The 18,174-nt window shown below is 43.8% G+C and overlaps 1 protein-coding gene across 1 annotated transcript in view; it reads left to right on the top strand.

Moving 5' to 3' along the window:
- The window catches only part of arhgef18b (rho/rac guanine nucleotide exchange factor (GEF) 18b), a 111,424-nt gene that overhangs the window by 75,627 nt on the left and 17,623 nt on the right, over window positions 1–18,174 (top strand). Inside the window, 5 exon segments of the mRNA XM_084308888.1 lie at window positions 707–778; window positions 1,176–1,223; window positions 2,094–2,186; window positions 2,189–2,383; window positions 7,079–7,228. Coding sequence (XP_084165014.1) covers window positions 707–778; window positions 1,176–1,223; window positions 2,094–2,186; window positions 2,189–2,383; window positions 7,079–7,228 — 558 coding nt within the window.

Raw genomic sequence — 18,174 nt, 5'->3', positions numbered from 1 at the left:
GATCGGCTGGTTGAGTATGATAACAAGGCCTGATCAGCATGTAATTTACGTGAAAAAGCTCTTACCTGTGGCCGGTTGGATCCCAAAAAGGATTTCCCAGTTATCGATCGCCATCTGGTAGATCCATATGTCCATTGGCTGATGATATATTCCTTTACTGCATACTGAATTCAGCGTCCCAAAAACTATTCCAGGCCATCGGCTACACGCATAGCTTTAGGCTAACAGAAAATTCCATTCATAGTAACAAAAAAAAAACACCGGTCTGTAACAGGGAACACTGTATTATCGAGACAGCGCCCCTATGAGGATCTGGCCGGTAATACACTTTTCCGAATTCCAAGAGTAGGGTAAATCTGCAGTGCCGCAGGGTGACATTGAGTAGGATATTACAATGGAATAAAAGCCAAAACAACCTTACCACATATATATACGTGGTTGGCCGTCAAGCGTTGGATCCGAAACACATATATATACGTGGTTGGCCCAGAATGTGTTAAGAGGTTCCTCTTTGTCACATGTTCACCTTGAAAAAAATAACAGGAATACTACTGGTTTTACTTCAGCTCATTGGGTCATATGGGTGTAACATTTCAGCACATTGTTCACCACTGTGATTCAACTCCAGTATTAGTCAAGCTGTTGCTTCATCTCTGTATGACTTGCTGTATGTCTGACTGTTGTTGTTGTTATTGTTGTTGTCCAGGTCGATGGGAGCTGCTGCTCCCCCATTACCAGCTGGAAGTGCATCTGGTCCAACTCCTTCCCAGAGGCTGAGGTTTGTTCCTGCTCTCTCTCTCATCTCTTCTATTATACACAATTACCATCCTCCTCTTATACACAATTACTGCACTTGAGATTCACAGTCATATCAGCTGAAGTGTAAATGTGCACCTCTCTGTGGCTCGCTAATCCACAAAGATTACAGATAGTGTGTGGTGTTTGATGACGTTGATGATGATGTCCTTGTTTTCCCCTCTCTTTTTCTATTTCTCTTTCTCTATTTGTCATTATCTCTCTCCTGTCTCTCCTCTTTCTCTGTCTCCTCTTTCTCTCTCGGTCTGTCTCTCTGTTTCCTCTCTTTCTATTTCTCTTTATCTATATTTTTCTGTCTCTCCTCTTTATCCCACCCCCCCCCCTCCCCCTTCTCTCTTTTTCTCTGTCTCTCTCTCTAGTTCTTTGACAAAGTGCTCATGTTGTCCCAGAGACTGTACAGCCTTCAGGTAAAACCTCTTTCATTTTCTGTGTGTGTGTGTGTGTGTGTGTGTGTGTGTGTGTGTGTGTGTGTGTGTGTGTGTGTGTGTGTGTGTGTGTGTGTGTGTGTGTGTGTGTGTGTGTGTGTGTGTGTGTGTGTGTGTGTGTGTGTGTGTGTGTGTGTGTGTGTGTGTGTGTGTGTGTGTGTGTGTGTGTGTGTGTGTGTGTGTGTGTGTGTGTGTGTGTGTGTGTGTGTGTGTGTGTGTGCGTGTGTGCGTGCACACTCATGTGCCTCCACATTGGCTCTGTGGTTACTCATCAAAACAGCCTCTCTTCCACACTTAATAGGGCTAGACGCCATAGCAGTCTGAGATGTTATCATGACGGATCAGTGAATTACATGGTGGATTTGCAGAGGAGTCCTGATACTTTTGAGTGCCAGTATTCATGGGATTGTGTCTGCCAGGAATCAGCACTTTGTTTTTAGTATTACATCCTATCCTCTAGAAAACCTTAAGAGCGTTGAAATGAGTGTTTCATTTTGAGATGCCAGTGTGGATGTTTGCATTTGATGTCATGTATTTCTTTTAAAAACTTAGTTAACTAGTGGCTACACTGTGACTACCTCACTTCACTGTGTGTGGACTGCTGCTCATTTTGAATGGCTCCAGAGTATAATTTATTGATTCACTTTCACACATTTATTAAGAGTCACTATTCACTAAACCCCTGAAATATTCTAAATGATTGGAGACGAAAATACATTTACAACAAAGCATATAATATACAAATAAAATAAATAAAAAGACAATATTTTTTTATTTAATATGATTTATTATTGAAAGGTCCTAATCCTGTCCTATTTGTTTGTCCCTTCCTGCTCTCCCTTCACCCCCAAGGCCATTATATCCCAGCAGGACAGCCACATGGAGCTGCAGCGGGCCTCGCTGACGGAGCGCGCCTCCCTGCCGGGCCGGCACCGGGGGAACGTCCTAACGTCCTCTTGGAGCAGGAGAAGCAGAGGACCCTGGCCCTGCAGAGGGAGGAGCTGGCCAGCTTCCACAAGCTGCAGTCTCAACACCGGCAGGACCAGCAGCGCTGGGAGAGGGATCGGGAGAGATACCGGCTGCAGGCCGAGGCCTCCGAGAGCAAGCTGCGGCACCGGGAGGAGGAGTGCAAGCGTCTGGAGGTGAGACCGCTGGGAGGGCACACCGTAGGGCTGCTCCATTATGGCAAAAGTTATAATCACCATTATTTTTTATTATTAACCCTTTCACTACCACGCTACCAATGGGTTAACCCTTTGACTACCACACTGCAGAAGATTAACCCTTTCACTGCCACACTACAGACGGTTAACCATCTGTAGTGAAAGGTTAACCTTCTGTAGTGTGGTAGTGAAAGGGTTAAACACGATTCCTCATTGATTTGAGGACATCGTATGATGACGACTGAAATTGTTTTACCTTTCTTCTCAACCAAAGTCTGCCTTTCTGTCATCTTCTACGAGTTACCAAAGACGTTTCAAAAGAACTACCAAACGTGCCTTGGCTCGGCGGCTGGGTGGCGCAGCGGACATTGCGCTCGTCACCAACGCAAGAGTAGGGTTGGGCACCGAAAACCGGTTCTAATAAAAACCGGTTCCTAACTTCCGGTTCTGGAAAAAATAAAATAAAAATAAAATTTAATTAATACCCTAGTTACAGTACAGCAACCAAATTAAACTGTATCAAGTCAACTGAAAATGTGAATAGTATGAAAAAAATCAAAATAAAAAATGTCTCCTGCGAAATAAGCTGCAATAATAGAACCGGAATCGATATGGAGAATCGGAACCGGAATCGTTCAAATCCAAACGATGCCCAACTCTACGCAAGAGACACCGGGTTCGACTCCGGCATACTAACTCAATTGGCAGAGTTAGCGGGTGGAAGTCGATGGGTGGTAATCTGGACGTTGTGGACAGCGACTCCTACAGGTCGGTTGGGGGACGCCTGCACAGCAGAGACAGGAAAATGGCCCACATGTTACTCCTCGCCAAATGAGCGTCCGCGCTGGCAGGTGAAAAGATGCGACAGGCTGCCTCCACATGTATCGGAGGGGACATGTGATGCAAGGCTTCTATCCTCCCTACAACCGGCCAGTGGGGGGCATATGCGAGCAACGTTCAAGACAGGGGAGGGGAGAATTGGCACGGCTAAATTGGGATGAAAAATAGAAAAAGGGGAGAAAAAGTGGATAAAAAAACTTGCCTTAGCTCCCTCCTCCCTCTGGGCACGAGCGGAATCTACTGTTTGGCCTTGGGGGGGGGAGGGGGGGGGCACCACTGTGAAGGAAGGGTGCGCTGCATTTATAACAAGACAAAATGAGAGCAACACGGCATATGGCACAATAATTGTTTTCTGAAGATCAAAAAAAAAATACTACTATAATCATTTGTTGCAAATGCATACAAATAATATTAAGGCTACTTGGGGTGTGCTTAATGACATGATTAAAAAGACTTTCCAGTATACTTTGAAAAAAATTACAATACATTTTTTCAAGGTATAGAGGAAATTGTTAATGAGTTTAATGAGTATTTTGTTAATGTAGGCCCTAATTTGGCTAAGGAAATGTACCTCCCTACGGAGGGTGAAACTTATTCTGATTCACCATCAAACAGCAACTCAATGTTCCTTGGTGGTGTTTGTGAGAGTGATGTGCTAAAAGTGGTTAGAAAGTTTAAGAAAAAAATATCCACTGATAGTAATACTATTGACATGTCAACTATAAAATAATTCTTTGACTGTCCTCAAACCATTCACTTATGTAACAAATCCTTTTTAACTGGTATTTTTCCTGATGAAATGAAAATGGCGAAGGTGGTTCCAATTTTTGGAAGTGGTGACATACATACTATATCAAATTATATACAGTACCTATATCATTGCTACCTCAATTTTCAAAGATACTTGCATTTTTTTTTGTAAATAGACTTGATGGCTTTATTGAAAAATATGAGTTATTGAGTGACCATCAATATGGTTTTAGGAGCAATATATCAACATCCTTAGCAGTGATAGATATTGTGGGAAATATAACAACAGAAATTAATGATAAACAACCCTCAATAGGTGTTTATTGACTTACGTAAAGCATTTGACACAATTGATCATTCCCTGCTTTTACAAAAAAAAAAATACGCTATGGAATAAGAGGTGTCACTCATCATTGGTTAAGAAGTTATTTAAATAATAGGTTTCAATATGTAAACATTATAATACAGAATCACATCTTAGAAGAGGATAACTTGTGGTGTTCCACAGGGTTCCGTATTGGGACCAAAGTTATTTTTACTTTATTTAAATGACATTTTTACAGTATTGAATATTTTGAAAATTGTTACGTTTGCTGATGATACTAATTTACTTTGTTCAGGGGAGGACATAAAATAATTATTGAAAACAGTAGAAAGGGAATTGATAAAGTTAAAGAAATGGTTTGATAGGAATAAGTTGTCTCTTAATGAAAACAAAACAAAATGTATGGTATTTGGTGGTGTTCCTACCGACTGTGAAATTAAACTGAATTTAAATGGAACTGAAAGAGTATATGAAACAAAATTCTTAGGTGTGATTATAGACCACAAACTCTGTCGAAAGCCACAGATACAATATATCAAAGGTAAATTAGCCAAATCTGTTGGCATTCTGTACAAAACAAGGGAGCTGTTAAATCAGAAATGTTTGCATATATTGTCTTTTTCACTTGTTGTGCCATACATGTGTCATATTGTGTTGAGGTCTGGGGGAATGTTTATAAAACAAATATAGATCATATTATTAAACTACAGAAAATAGCTATTAGAATAATAAACAAAGCTAGTTACCTTGTATCGACAAATCCATTATTCATAAAGTCCTGCACATTAAAATGTGTAGATATGGTGTACATTAAAACCTTGGAAAACATTTTTCGAGCTAAGAGTAAAAGCCTACCAGTTTGTATTCAATGTCTCTTTCAACCAAGAGAAGGAAAGTATAATTAAGGGTTATGTATTCTTAAAACACGTAAAAAGGTAAGAACTAATGTAAAAGCTAGATGTGTTTCAATTTTGGGAGTTAAATTATGGAATAGCCTTAGTGACGGGTTGAAGTTGTGTACTTCTCAGGGGAGATTTAAAAAAGCCTTAAAGGATAAAATAATTCAGGAGTACAGTTTTGAGTAAAAACATCAAACATTTGTTTTTTTTCAAAAAAATTATATCTTGCAGCATATTCTTATATTAAAATATTTAGTTTTTAAGAATTTGTAAAGGACAGGCAAAAATAAGCATGTGCTTCAGCCTATTCCTTTTTTTCGGTCGTTGATTTTGGATTTTGTGTGTGAGCTTGCCTTGAATATGTACATTTGTGATTTTTATTTTATTATTTTCTGCACCTCCTAGACCAGTAATGTCACTAATTCACTCACGGTTAACCACTCTGCCCCTAGTGGCAGCTCACAGACATTGCACTTGCATGTAAAACCAGCTCAATTTATGCGAGAATGCTTCACATCAATGACCCTGTCCCTGTTATCCGATGACTCCAAAATAATAGCCCATGTCTATACCTTTCAGTGACAATAATGGGACTAATCGGGTCTCTGTATTGGCTGACACTTTAGTTTAGGACTAGGGGTGGATATTGGGATTGCTGCTACTGCCTTGGGAAAAATGTGACGTGTGCTCTGATGATCAGTGGCGACGGAAAGTATGTCTTTATAGAGCTCGGCATTCCTGTTGTCCATTCAGTAACGTCACGGTAGCCAAATGCGTCCACATTTTTATATGATTCTATCACATTTTCACAACAATAGCGAATATAACTTACCCTGCACCGTTTTCATTGAGGTTTCTTACAAATTAACAATGCTTTATGTTGTCCTTTATATGCGGATTATCATTCAAATCTTAAATTGTACCATATGTCCTCCTTTTTTTAGACAACATATGTAACGCTACCAGCGCACTTTTGTTATGCTAATTTGCTAGCCATTCTCGGCCACAGTGTATTTAGGTCGCCCAACGTTGCTGTGTTCAGATCACATTCTCTCACCTTTAATCCGGTGCTGACCTGCGAACTAGGTGGCAAAGGGTCTTGGGATTTGTAGGCTTGATTTTTGACAGATCATTTTCACCTTTTAAACCAATGCTGCCATCTACTGACAACAGAAAGGTAGTTGTCCAAACGTCCATTTTCAGAAAACATCGTCGCCCAGAACAGATTCTAACAATTCCAACTTCTTACTGGTACATACGTTCATATCTAATAGTCTTTAGATTACTAAATATTAGGGATGTCCGATATTATCGGCCGATATCGGCATTAAAATGTGATATCGGAAAATATCGGTATCTGTTTTCAAATTTATTTATTTATTTTAGATTTTTTTTTACATTTCTATAACCTTTATTTACCCAGGCAAGCAAGTAAAAACAAATTCTGATTTTATTTGTCAAAGTATGCATAATGTTGTGTTAATTCCACAACAAGAGATATGTAATGTTAATTACCTGAAATTATAAAAAAAATTGCGGGGGGAAACCCTGCATATATCGGTATCGGTTGATATCGGTATCGGAAATTAAGAGTTGGACAATATCGGTATATCGGTATCGGTAAAAAAGCCAATATCGAGCATCCCTACTAAATATAGATGAATACTCATGAAATTTGATATATATACTCTAAAATAAGTATGATTTCACATCATCTACCTTCCAACGGCGAACTCCGGCTGGGCTGTGAGTAATTACCCAGAATGTCACGCAAAAAGGAGCGTGGCCGAATATGGGTAGGTTGATTCGGAGTGGACGATAATGGCTTACGTTCCGTTACCTCTCTTCTCCATAACTTAGGAGCACCTGGCGGAGGAGCGGGAGGAGCTGGAGAGGCAGAGGGAGACGTACCAGCAGGACCTGGAGAGGCTGAGGGAGTCCACCAGGGCTGTGGAGAGGGAGAAGGAACGTCTGGAACACCAGAAGAAGATCAAGAGGAAGACCATCGAGGTGGGGGTCTGAGGAGGCTTCGAGTCTCATATCATGACGTAGGCTTGGAAAAGGTCTTGCACCTTTAACGCTGCTAGCATTACCTACAATCAAGCACGTTGGATGAAGTCCGTCTTGAAGCAAAATATAGCAATTAAAGCTACTTGTAGTTGAACATAATGGTATTTATTTAGGCATGATACATAAAGACTAACTGACTTTAGTCTTGGGTGAGCTTGAAGTGGGCATCTTATTGTCTCCTCTGAGCAGCTATTCAGTGAATTGAGCAGTGATTCCAATATCGCGTATTAAACCAAACCGTGAGCGCAGTATATCATTTACGCCCAACCTTAAGTATAAAGATGATGAAGAGGAGGAGGAAGTGGTAGCTGAAATCAACGAGGAGTAGAAATGATGATGACTACTGCAGACAGCGTGAAGGAGGTGCTGACGATGACTGTGGCTTTCCATCCTCCACTTTTTCTCTCTCTATCTCTACCTCTCTCTTCCTCTACCCCTCTCTCTCTCTCTCTCTCAATCTATCTCTCTCTCTCCCTCATCATCTTGCCTGGTTTTATTCCTCTCCTTCCTTCTCACATCCCCTGGGCATGAATACAGTATCCACCCCTACCATCTTTCAACTCCCACGGCCTGTTTTTGGATGGGTATACTGATAAACACACACACACGCACACACCTGAATACTGTTCGAACCACTTACCCAGGAAACCACCTACACAGAGAGAGCGGTCTCTCTTTTTACCTCTCTTTCTCTCTTTACCTCCCTCTCTCCTTCCCTCCATCTCTCTCTCGCTCTCTCGCTCTCTCTCACTCTCTCTCTCTCTCTTTCTCTCTGTGTGTGAGGTACAATGCAGGTCATTGTTTGTGAAGGATCCACTGACTGTAATTTCATTCCTGGTGTTAATAGATCTGTCTACTAGTTGCCTAATATCAGCCTTTAGTGTTTTTATAGGCCTGTGTCACCATACAACCTGGCTTTAATGGCATTCTCTGTGGTAGAATGAGCAGAGCAAAGGGAACTGCTTTTTAGCTGAGAAATTGTAGCTTTACGTATATCTGATATTGTGCCCTAACTGAACACACACACACACATGTTCATTACACCCCTCTCTGAATGTTTGCATGTGATGTCAATGGCATCAGTCGTAATTGGTTGAAATAAACCTGTCCGTTAGCTCTGATATGGCGGCGGCTCCTCCCTCTTAACACAGCAGCCAGGCAGACTAAAGTGACTCACTGGGGGGTGACACGGTGCAAGTCATTCATGTCCTGACCTGTCTTCAAACCTGTGTGTATGAGGTTTCTTTTCTTTATCTGTTTACCTTTTTATCCGTGAAATCGAAGCTTCAAACTGCGATGTGCCGCCGTGTCGTCCCTCTGTCTGTCTGCCAAGTATGTCACTTTGACAAGACCTTTTGATGTCGCGCCTCGACCGCAGATGACCTGTAAACAAACCCATTCAGCCAGCTGACGTGAATTACCGCCTCTCTCGCCTCCTACACCCAACCTCTTATTACTGTCACAAACAGGCATTTGACTGTGGCAGGAGTTGTACCTAGAACATTCCACACAGCTTGCTCCTGGAAAGCCACACCCTCTGGCTCTCTGGAGCGAGGGGTTGCTTTTGCCGGTGACTAAATGCAGCATGTTTTCCAGATGGTTCAGGGGTTCAGAGAGACAGAGATACTGATCAGATTATAGTAGCGGTTGCTGTAAGATTAGATCTTAGACCTTATCTGCAATGGCCATCATATCAAAGACCCTGTGTGTGTGTGTGTGTGTGTGTGTGTGTGTGTGTGTGTGTGTGTGTGTGTGTGTGTGTGTGTGTGTGTGTGTGTGTGTGTGTGTGTGTGTGTGTGTGTGTGTGTGTGTGTGTGTGTGTGTGTGTGTGTGTGTGTGTGTGTGTGTGTGTGTGTGTGTGTGTGTGTGTGTGTGTGTGTGTGTGTGTGTGTGTCTTCATTAGTTTCCTATTGTTGGCATATCCATGGGACTTTCTTGCCTGTGTGGTGCCAGTGTGTTGTGGAAATGATCCCCCCCTGCCTCCACTAACTAACATCAAACCATCCATCAGCCTTTTCATCAGCTGTGGCCTCAGTACCTGCTCCGGGCTCCAGGCCAGCCTGATATCAACAGACATTACTCACCACCAGCCAGCATTAAAACTCATCATCTAACCCACAGGGCTATGATTAGATGTGCGTCTGTATGTGTGTTTTGTACACACGCATGCATGCATGCATGGGCACAAGATGTGCTAGTTTTGACATGTCCCAACTTCAAAAGAGCATTTCTTATCTCAACTGATCACACGTGGGCAATGTTACCTCGGCACAACCCACACCACAGAGGACCAGTAAACCCGCTGGGCACTGGGGAGCTGTGAAAGTGTCAGCTATCCCCTCTTGAAGGAATGCATTCATAGTCACACTGGGCAGAGTGCGCTTTTTATTGGATGTCCTAGCAGGAAGAGGCCTTGGGTGTGTTTGCTCACTGAGATTGCTTCTGTACAGTGATAAAGTATGTATCAAGGTTGGGGCTGGGTTTAGGATCAGAATGGCACAAGATGAGCTGGACGAGAAGACACAGCATGAATCAAGGGGAGGAAAAAGAACACGCATTCGTTCTCTCTTTAAAACCATTCAGTTACGTTGTTCCATCCCTACTACTTCTGCTGCTACTGTTATTCATACTAGACTACTACTACCACTGCTACTATTACTACTACTACTATTACTACTACTACTACTACTACTACTACTACTACTACTACTACTACTACTACTACTACTACTACTACTACTACTACTACTACTACTACTACTACTACTACTACTATACTACTATTACTATTACTATTACTACTGCTACTATTACTACTACTACTACTACTACCACTGCTACTATTGCTACTGCTACTATTGCTATTATTACTACCACTGCTACTATTACTACTACTACTACTATTACTATTACTATTACTATTACTACTACTACTACTACTACTACTACTACTACTATTACTATTACTATTACTATTACTACTGCTACTATTACTACTACTACTACCACTGCTACTATTGCTACTGCTACTATTGCTATTATTACTACTAATACCACTGCTACTATTACTACTATTTACTACTACTATAGGATTATTATAACCGCAGTGTCTCGTCTCTGCTATGGTGTTCTCCACCCATACTGATCCCTTACTGATCTGTCCTCTGTTTCAAGTTTATTTATTAGTTGTCATACAAAAATACACAATACTTTTATATGAAATGCTTTTTCCTGTTCTGCTCCTGAGAGTGTGCTAGATAAAAATAAAATAGATAAGTAAAAAATAGAAGTCAAAAGTACGTAACAAGTGTAAACAAAAGTGTTCAATACAGAGTAGAAAAAAATATTGTAACTTAGTTACAATACAATATAAAGTACAATGCAGAAATGGGATGAGGTACAACTTAGGGTAAGGTGCAATGAGGTGTAGTGCAAATCTCTTTACCAATCATATACATTTAAAGTGAGTAAAGTGGCTGCTACAGTGAGTTGTTTATTTAAAGTGAGTGTGTGCGTGTGGATGTGTGTGCTGTGAGTGTATCGGTTGCCTGACCGCAGCAGTTCAAAGAGGCAGTTGTTTGGGTGGCTAGAGTCTTTGATTATTCTCTTAGCCTTACCCATGCAACGCTTGTTGTAAATGTCTTGGAGAGTGGGAAGCCCACCTCCAATTGTGCATTCGCCGTTCGGTCCCTTACTGATCTGTCCTCTGCTATGATCCCTTACTGATCTGTCCTCTGCTATGATCCCTTACTGATCTGTCCTCTGCTATGATCCCTTACTGATCTGTCCTCTGCTATGGTCCCTCAAGGCCCGATTATACTTGATGTAGAACACAGAACACCTGACATGATGTAGAACACAGAACACCTGACATGATGTAGAACACAGAACACCTGACAGGATGCAGAACACCTGACATGATGTAGAACACTGAACACCTGACATGATGCAGAACACAGAACACCTGACAGGATGCAGAACACAGAACACCTGACAGGATACAGAACACCTGACAGGATGCAGAACACCTGACAGGATGCAGAACACCTGACAGGATGCAGAACACAGAACACCTGACATGATGCAGAACACTGAACACCTGACAGGATGTAGAACACTGAACACCTGACATGATGCAGAACACAGAACACCTGACAGGATGTAGAACACTGAACACCTGACGGGATGCAGAACACAGAACACCTGACAGGATGTAGAACACAGAACACCTGACAGGATGTAGAACACCTGACATTAGGGGTGTAACGATGCATCGATCCTAATGTGACGATTCAACTGCATCGATTTGAAAATGTTAGAATCGATTATAATCGAAATTTAAAAAAAAAAAAATTTTTTTAGTTGTTGTTTTTATTGACCTATACTCCTGGTGTCCTACTGACCTGTCCTCTGCTATGGTCACATGGTGTCCTACACCCTATTGATACTGATCTCTCCTCTTCCACTCTCCCAGCTGTTTCACAGTTCACTAGTCACACTAGTCCTTAACCCCTGACACACATACTTCAACCCTGTGACTCACTTCCTCTCAGCAGCTAGTAGCTAGAACAGCTAACCCGAGGGCACCCATTCTCTCCACAACATCAGTCACTGTTGCTACTCCCACACGTAAGTGGTGGAGGAGTATGCCGCTGACTGTTTCAGTGGAATGTGTTGCTAATAGAGTCACACTGATACCATACCAGGCCACAGCAGGGTGTTGGTATCAGACAGTTACTCAAATCTGATACCAAAAACATGCATTTATAATACGTCACAAATCACCTCACATTTTGCCTTTGAAATACAATTCAAAACTTGTGACTGCAACCAAGTCACATTATTTTCTTTTTTTATGTCTGGCAGACAGACGTACAGTATATCTCGTGGATTGTCTTAACAGCCTCAGTAGTAGTCTTGAATCAAAGCATATTCAATTATAGGTCAGTTTATTTGGGTTCATGGCCAGAAGTAATATTATATCAGGCCTGACAAATGTCATTAGCTAGCATGTTTAGATATTGTGATATGATGTTTCAACTCAGACGAGTGGAATATCAGGGTAATTGTATAATGACCTAATCTTTTCCTTGTGAGTAAACTGGAACCAAAGTCATTATTCATCCTTATCTTTCAATGGTTCAAAATCACATGAGCCGCCTGACTGCGCTTTCATCTTGAACGAGAGATAATGCCTATGTGATAATGTACAGACCTCAAACAGGCATTTCACTTTTTTACGACCCCAAGGCGTCCGCCGTGTTCAAGGCAACGCGTGGTGTTGTGGGAGCCGTCGCTAAGCTAAGCTGTGTGTATGTGCTGATAGGGGGAGTATATCCAGGCACTTCTTCAGGATGAGAGGAACCTGGCTGTATAATTAGCCAGCCCAGGCCTGTCATTAATGGGAGCTCCTGGAGGACAGCCAGTGTTAATTGTTTATGTGCCGTCAGTCAAGGCTCTTTGTGCCCCCGCTTCCTCTAGTTTACCGCCCTGGAAACCTGCTGTTTATGCATCTTAATGCCCAGCACCTCGCACCGGGGAACAATGGAACATCTGTGTGCCAACGAGAGAGAGAGAGAGAGAGGGAGAGAGAGAGGGAGAGGAAAGAAATGAAAGAAGAGGGTGATGCACGGAGAGAGAAGAATGAGGTGCAGATGATTTTCTTCCCCCACTACTGGGCCCCTCTCTTTGCCTTTAGGAGGCAACGTCATGCCCTGCTGCAACAGCTGGGGGAAGTTCCAATACACAGTCACAGCTGGATGGGTCTGCCCTTAGTGCCCTCTGAGGAACAGCCATGTGTTTCCCATGTCTTACAGGAAGTGGCCTACACACCCACCAATCAATCACGCTGGACCACAAAACACAAAGGCTTTTATCCTGCTGGACACATTCATCTAAGTGACTGAAACCAACTACAAACCACCTCCAATATGCATTATATTTAGTATAATAGAGGCCTCGCACAGAATGTTTGTGTAGTTCTCTTCTGGCTGGTTGTAACCATTGGTACAGTAACCATTAAGAAAAACATGCAAACTGAACTGGTTAGTGGTAGCCTAAATTTAACTCAACTGATAACAGAACCCACTATACCTAATTCAAAAGATTTTTCAAGGTCTACTTTAATTGATTGTATAATATATTTATTCTCCAGTAGAATTGACTATTATTGCCTGTGGTGTCTTCAATCTAAGAATTAGTGATCACTGCCCTATTGCATGTGTCAGACGTGCACAATGGGGAAAAAACAAGGTCTCGCACAGTAATGAGGAGAAATCATAAACATTTTAACGAGCATGTTTTTTTATTGAGATTTTACACACGCAAGCCTTATTTCAATTGTTGACAACCATGCTCCATTCAAGAAACTCGGAATAAAATACAGAGTAACTCTGGTTCTCACGCAAACTATTGCCTTTGTTTTAAAGAAAGGAATGGTGCCTGGTCTCGTGCCAGACACCGGGGATCCTTTGCATTGGCTATTAGATTCAATTAGAAATACTTCAGCTAAGAGAAAAGCCAAGTGAGATTATTATTTAGACTAAATTACTAGCTCATTCTCAAACCCAGCAAAATATTGGAAGGCCGTGAACTAAAACACACATATTAATTTTGATGACTGTTTAATATATGATCAGAATGAAGTTTACCTGATACAAAAGTTAACAAAAGTTTGGCTGATGCTGGACATTTATTTGAAAAGGTTTATATTAGATTAGATTTAGATTATATATATGCATATATTTAGCATTTAGTTTTTTTCAGACTATAAGATTATTGGATTATAATATTGTAATTTATTGTAGGGCAAATATAACAGAGGGCATCATCTAGGTCGTCCTCAGACGGGCCCTCCATCGGTGCTTCCAGTCATCCCGATCCTCCATGCATCTGGCTAGCTCGCCGGTTCATTCTGTTCCCGCATCTCTCCTGAGTACGTCCACGTAGGTTAATGTGGAACGTCCTCGTGATCGATGCCCGTGTGTTGGCTCCCACAGCACAAGTTTGCTGGTTGGCAGCTCATGGTGTCTCTGGCAGTGACCTGCCAGCCTCATTCTCCTGACTGCCACTTTATCGCTCACCTTTAGCACCCCCCCATACAAGTTTGCATTAGTGACATGCTCATCCCTGTTGATGTTGAGCACCACACGCATCATTCTGGTGTAGCACCCATCCAAGGACTTCTGCAGGGTGGGCTTCAAGGTCCAGCATTCACTGCCATACAAAAGGACAGACTCAACTGTTGCATGAAAGAAGTTGAGCTTGATTTGACGGGGGAGGTTGGATTTCCACACACTGGTCATGCCGTTCAGAGCCCTCCATGCAAGCGCCTTCCTCACTTTAAGGTCTTGCTCGGACGAGTTGACCCACAAGCCCAGGTATTTGAAATCACCGACTTCCTTTAGAGCATTGCCTCCTGTTGTCCTTAGAGGTGGATGATCCGGGAGGATGTTATACATTATGACCTCGGTTTTCTTGGCATTTAGCCTAAGGCCAACCTTGGCGCACTGCGTCTCCACTCTGCACAGGAGTTCCTGTGCCTGCTCTACATGGTCAGAAAGCAGGCTGATGTCGTCCAAGTAGTCCAGGTCTGTTAGGACTATGTATGGGTGTTGTCTCGATCTCCTTGGGGTTATTGTGAGACCAAGTTCCTGCTCCCGTCCTTTGATGGCCTTCCTGAGCGCATAGTCGAGGACTATGACGAAAAGGAAGGGGGCAAGGGTGTCCCCTTGCATCACCCCAGCCAGGATGTCAAATTCTTCACTGTTGCCGTCTGGGGTTACCACCTTGGCCCTTGTACCCGTGTGCATGGTCCCTATGGCCCGGAGTAGATTGGGAGGGACTCCGTAGGCCTTGAGTATCCTCATCCATACATACATACCCTCATCTCGCACATTGTTGACCATTATGCACATGTCCAGAGTTAATTATGTTATGTTATGTTAAGCATATTGATTTGTTATTGTTACACTGCTTTTTACTACCTGTACCTCCCCTCCCCCCTCACTCATGCTGCTATGATGCCTGAATTTCCCCAGGTCGAGTGTGTTGGATTTTATATCCCAGTGTAGGGAGCGTCTCCACTGTGCAACCTCATTGGCTAAGGAAGATGATGATGATGATGATTCATTTTATTTATAAGACGCCTTTCAGGACACTCAAGGTCGCCGTACAACAATTAAAAACAGTTAATTAACAATCACAATCAATTTTTAAAATAAAATCAGACATACGCCTGCCTAAACAGGTGGGTTTGAGGTGGGTTTTAAATGGGATGATGTTCCTGATGTCAGGGGGGAGGGAGTTCCAGAGGCGGGGGGCAGAGCAGCTGAAGGCTCTTGACCCCATGGTGGACAGACGGGCTGGGGGGACGGTCAGGTTGATGGAGGAGGCAGACCTGAGGGACCGGGTAGGAATGTTGATGTGGAGGAGGTCGGACAGGTATGGAGGGGCGAGGTTGTGGATGGCCTTGAATGTATGGAGGAGGATCTTGTAATCTATGCGGTGACCAGGGAGGAGGGCAGGGGGTCAAGTTGGCAGATGGAAGCCCTCGCCTCTGCCCAGGGGGCAATGAAGGAAAGGTTTGACAGGAAGGCGGTGGGCCGACAGTTTGAGGCTGGAAATGAGGTGTTGGTTTTGCTGCCCATGCCTGGTTCTACGCTCTCTGCCTGGTTTTCAGGACCTTATAAGGTGGAGAAAAACATAATTATGTAATATGTACGCCCGAGAGGCGGAGAAAGACACGTTTGTGTCATATCAATATGTTAAAAAAATATCTCACCCGAGATGGTGGGAGAAAGCAGGAGGGGCAGCCTGGCAGTCCCGGAGATGTTCCATCTGCTTTGTTGACATGTGTGAGGTCCCTGCCGGATGATGGTTTGACCGTGCTGTCCGAGGGTCAGCAGACGGGTCGGCTGTCTAACTCCGAGTTCATGGGTGACGTCACCACTCGTTTATTGTACCTGCCAGAATCTCAGGGTAGGGATGTGAGACAACTGTTGTTGTCATATCCAATGTTGTCGTCTGATGTGCCTTCCAGGACGACCGTCCTGGACCATGATGTTGATGTTGGGAGTGCGACCCCCATTAAACAACATGCATATCAGTGTCTGATGGCGAAGAGGGAGGTCATGAGGAAAGAGGCTCTGTACCTGCTGGACAATGGGCTAGCTAAACCTAGCCGTAGTCCATGGAGCTCTCCATGCCTTTTAGCTCCCAAGGCTGATGGGTCGCCCCGTTTCTGTACTGATTACAGGAAGGTGAACACTGTAACAGTGCCTGACTCGTTCCGGTTGCCCAGGATGGATGACTGCATCGATAGTATTGGTCCCGCTATATTTATCGGATATTTCAGCGTTCGTTACATCGGACAACTTTCTGCAGTACACCGCCATGGCCTTTGGGATGAGAAATGCACCGGCCACGTTCCAACGGCTGATGCATCTGGTGTTGGGGGATGTGCCTAAGTGCAATGTGTACTTGGACGATGTGGTGGTGTATTCCGACACGTGGGTGGAGCACATTGCTAGCTTACGGGTGGTATTTGCACATTTAGTGGAGGCATCGTTAACTCTTTTTTTTTTTATCCACTTTTTCTCCTGTTTTTCTGTATTTTTCCTCCCATCCCAATTTAGTCGTTATGCCAATTCCACCCTCCTCTTCCTGGTCGTTGCGCGCATGTGCCCCCTACTGGTCGGTTTAGGGAGCCCTGAAGTCTATCACATGCTTCCTCCGATACATAGGAGACAGCCAGCAGCTTCTTTTCACCCGACAGCGCGGACTCTCATTGGTGAAGTGTAACGCGTGGGAGGTCACACTACCTTCACTATTTCCCTCCCTCGCTGTGCAGGCGCCCTGACCGACCTGTAGGAGTCGCTGTTTACAACGACCAGATTACCACCCACCGGCTTCCCTCCCACTGACACCGCCAATTGTGTCAGTATGACGGCCGGCCAAGCCGGAGGCACTGCTGACAGCCGGATTCGATACCAGTGTCTCTGCGGTGGTAGACAGACGCTTAGTCCGCTGTACTACCCGGCCGCCCTCTGCATCGTTAACTCTTAACCTCACTAAATGTGAGTTCGGAAAAGCCACTGTGACCTACTTGGGCAAACAGGTGGGACATGGACAGGCCCACCCAGTTCACATGAAGGTCGCAGCGGTCCTTGCGTATCCAGCCCCTTCCACTAGGCGCGAGCTTCGTCGCTTCCTGGGAATGGCTGGATACTACCGTTGTTTCTGTCTGAACTTTTCGGTGGTGGTAGCTCCTTTCACCTCGTTGTGTAGTCCTATTGTGCCGTTTGTGTGGACCATGGAGTGTCAGTGTGCCTTTGAGGCTGCAAAATCCCTTCTGTGCAGTGCCCCTGTTCTAGCAGCCCCTGACTTTGCTTGTCATTTTCAGCTGAAGGTCGACGTGAGTGCTGCTGGAGCTGTGCTTGTACAGGAGGGAGAGGGCGACGTGTCATGCATCACCCGGTTTGCTACTTCTCTGTGAAGTTCAAGCATCATCAGCTTAACTATTCCACCATCAAGAAGGAGACTCTGGCGATGCTCCTCGCCTCCAACATTTTGAGGTGTATGTGGGGTCCAGCTCCATTCCGGTGCTAGTTTACACGGACCACAATCCGTTAGTGTTTTTAGCCCAGATGTACAACAGCGATTGACGCGTTGGGCCCTACTGGTGCAGGGCTACAATATTGTGATATGCCACAAAAGGGGCGTGGACAATATTGTGGCCGATGCCTTGTCCAGAGGGTAGGTCTGGGGGTACTAATCTGATGTTGGTTGATGGGTAATAATGTTTTGCTCACCAAAGGAAGAGGGTGGGATGGCAGGGTGGGATGGCAGTACCCAGCCTACAAGATTACTATTATGCAGCACAACTG

The sequence above is a fragment of the Notolepis coatsorum genome, assembly GCF_963971535.1.
Source record: "Notolepis coatsorum genome assembly, chromosome: 2".
Classification (NCBI taxonomy): domain Eukaryota; kingdom Metazoa; phylum Chordata; class Actinopteri; order Aulopiformes; family Paralepididae; genus Notolepis; species Notolepis coatsorum.
The sequence above is the reverse complement of the archived record's forward strand: the minus strand, read 5'-3'. Positions and strand labels throughout refer to the sequence as shown.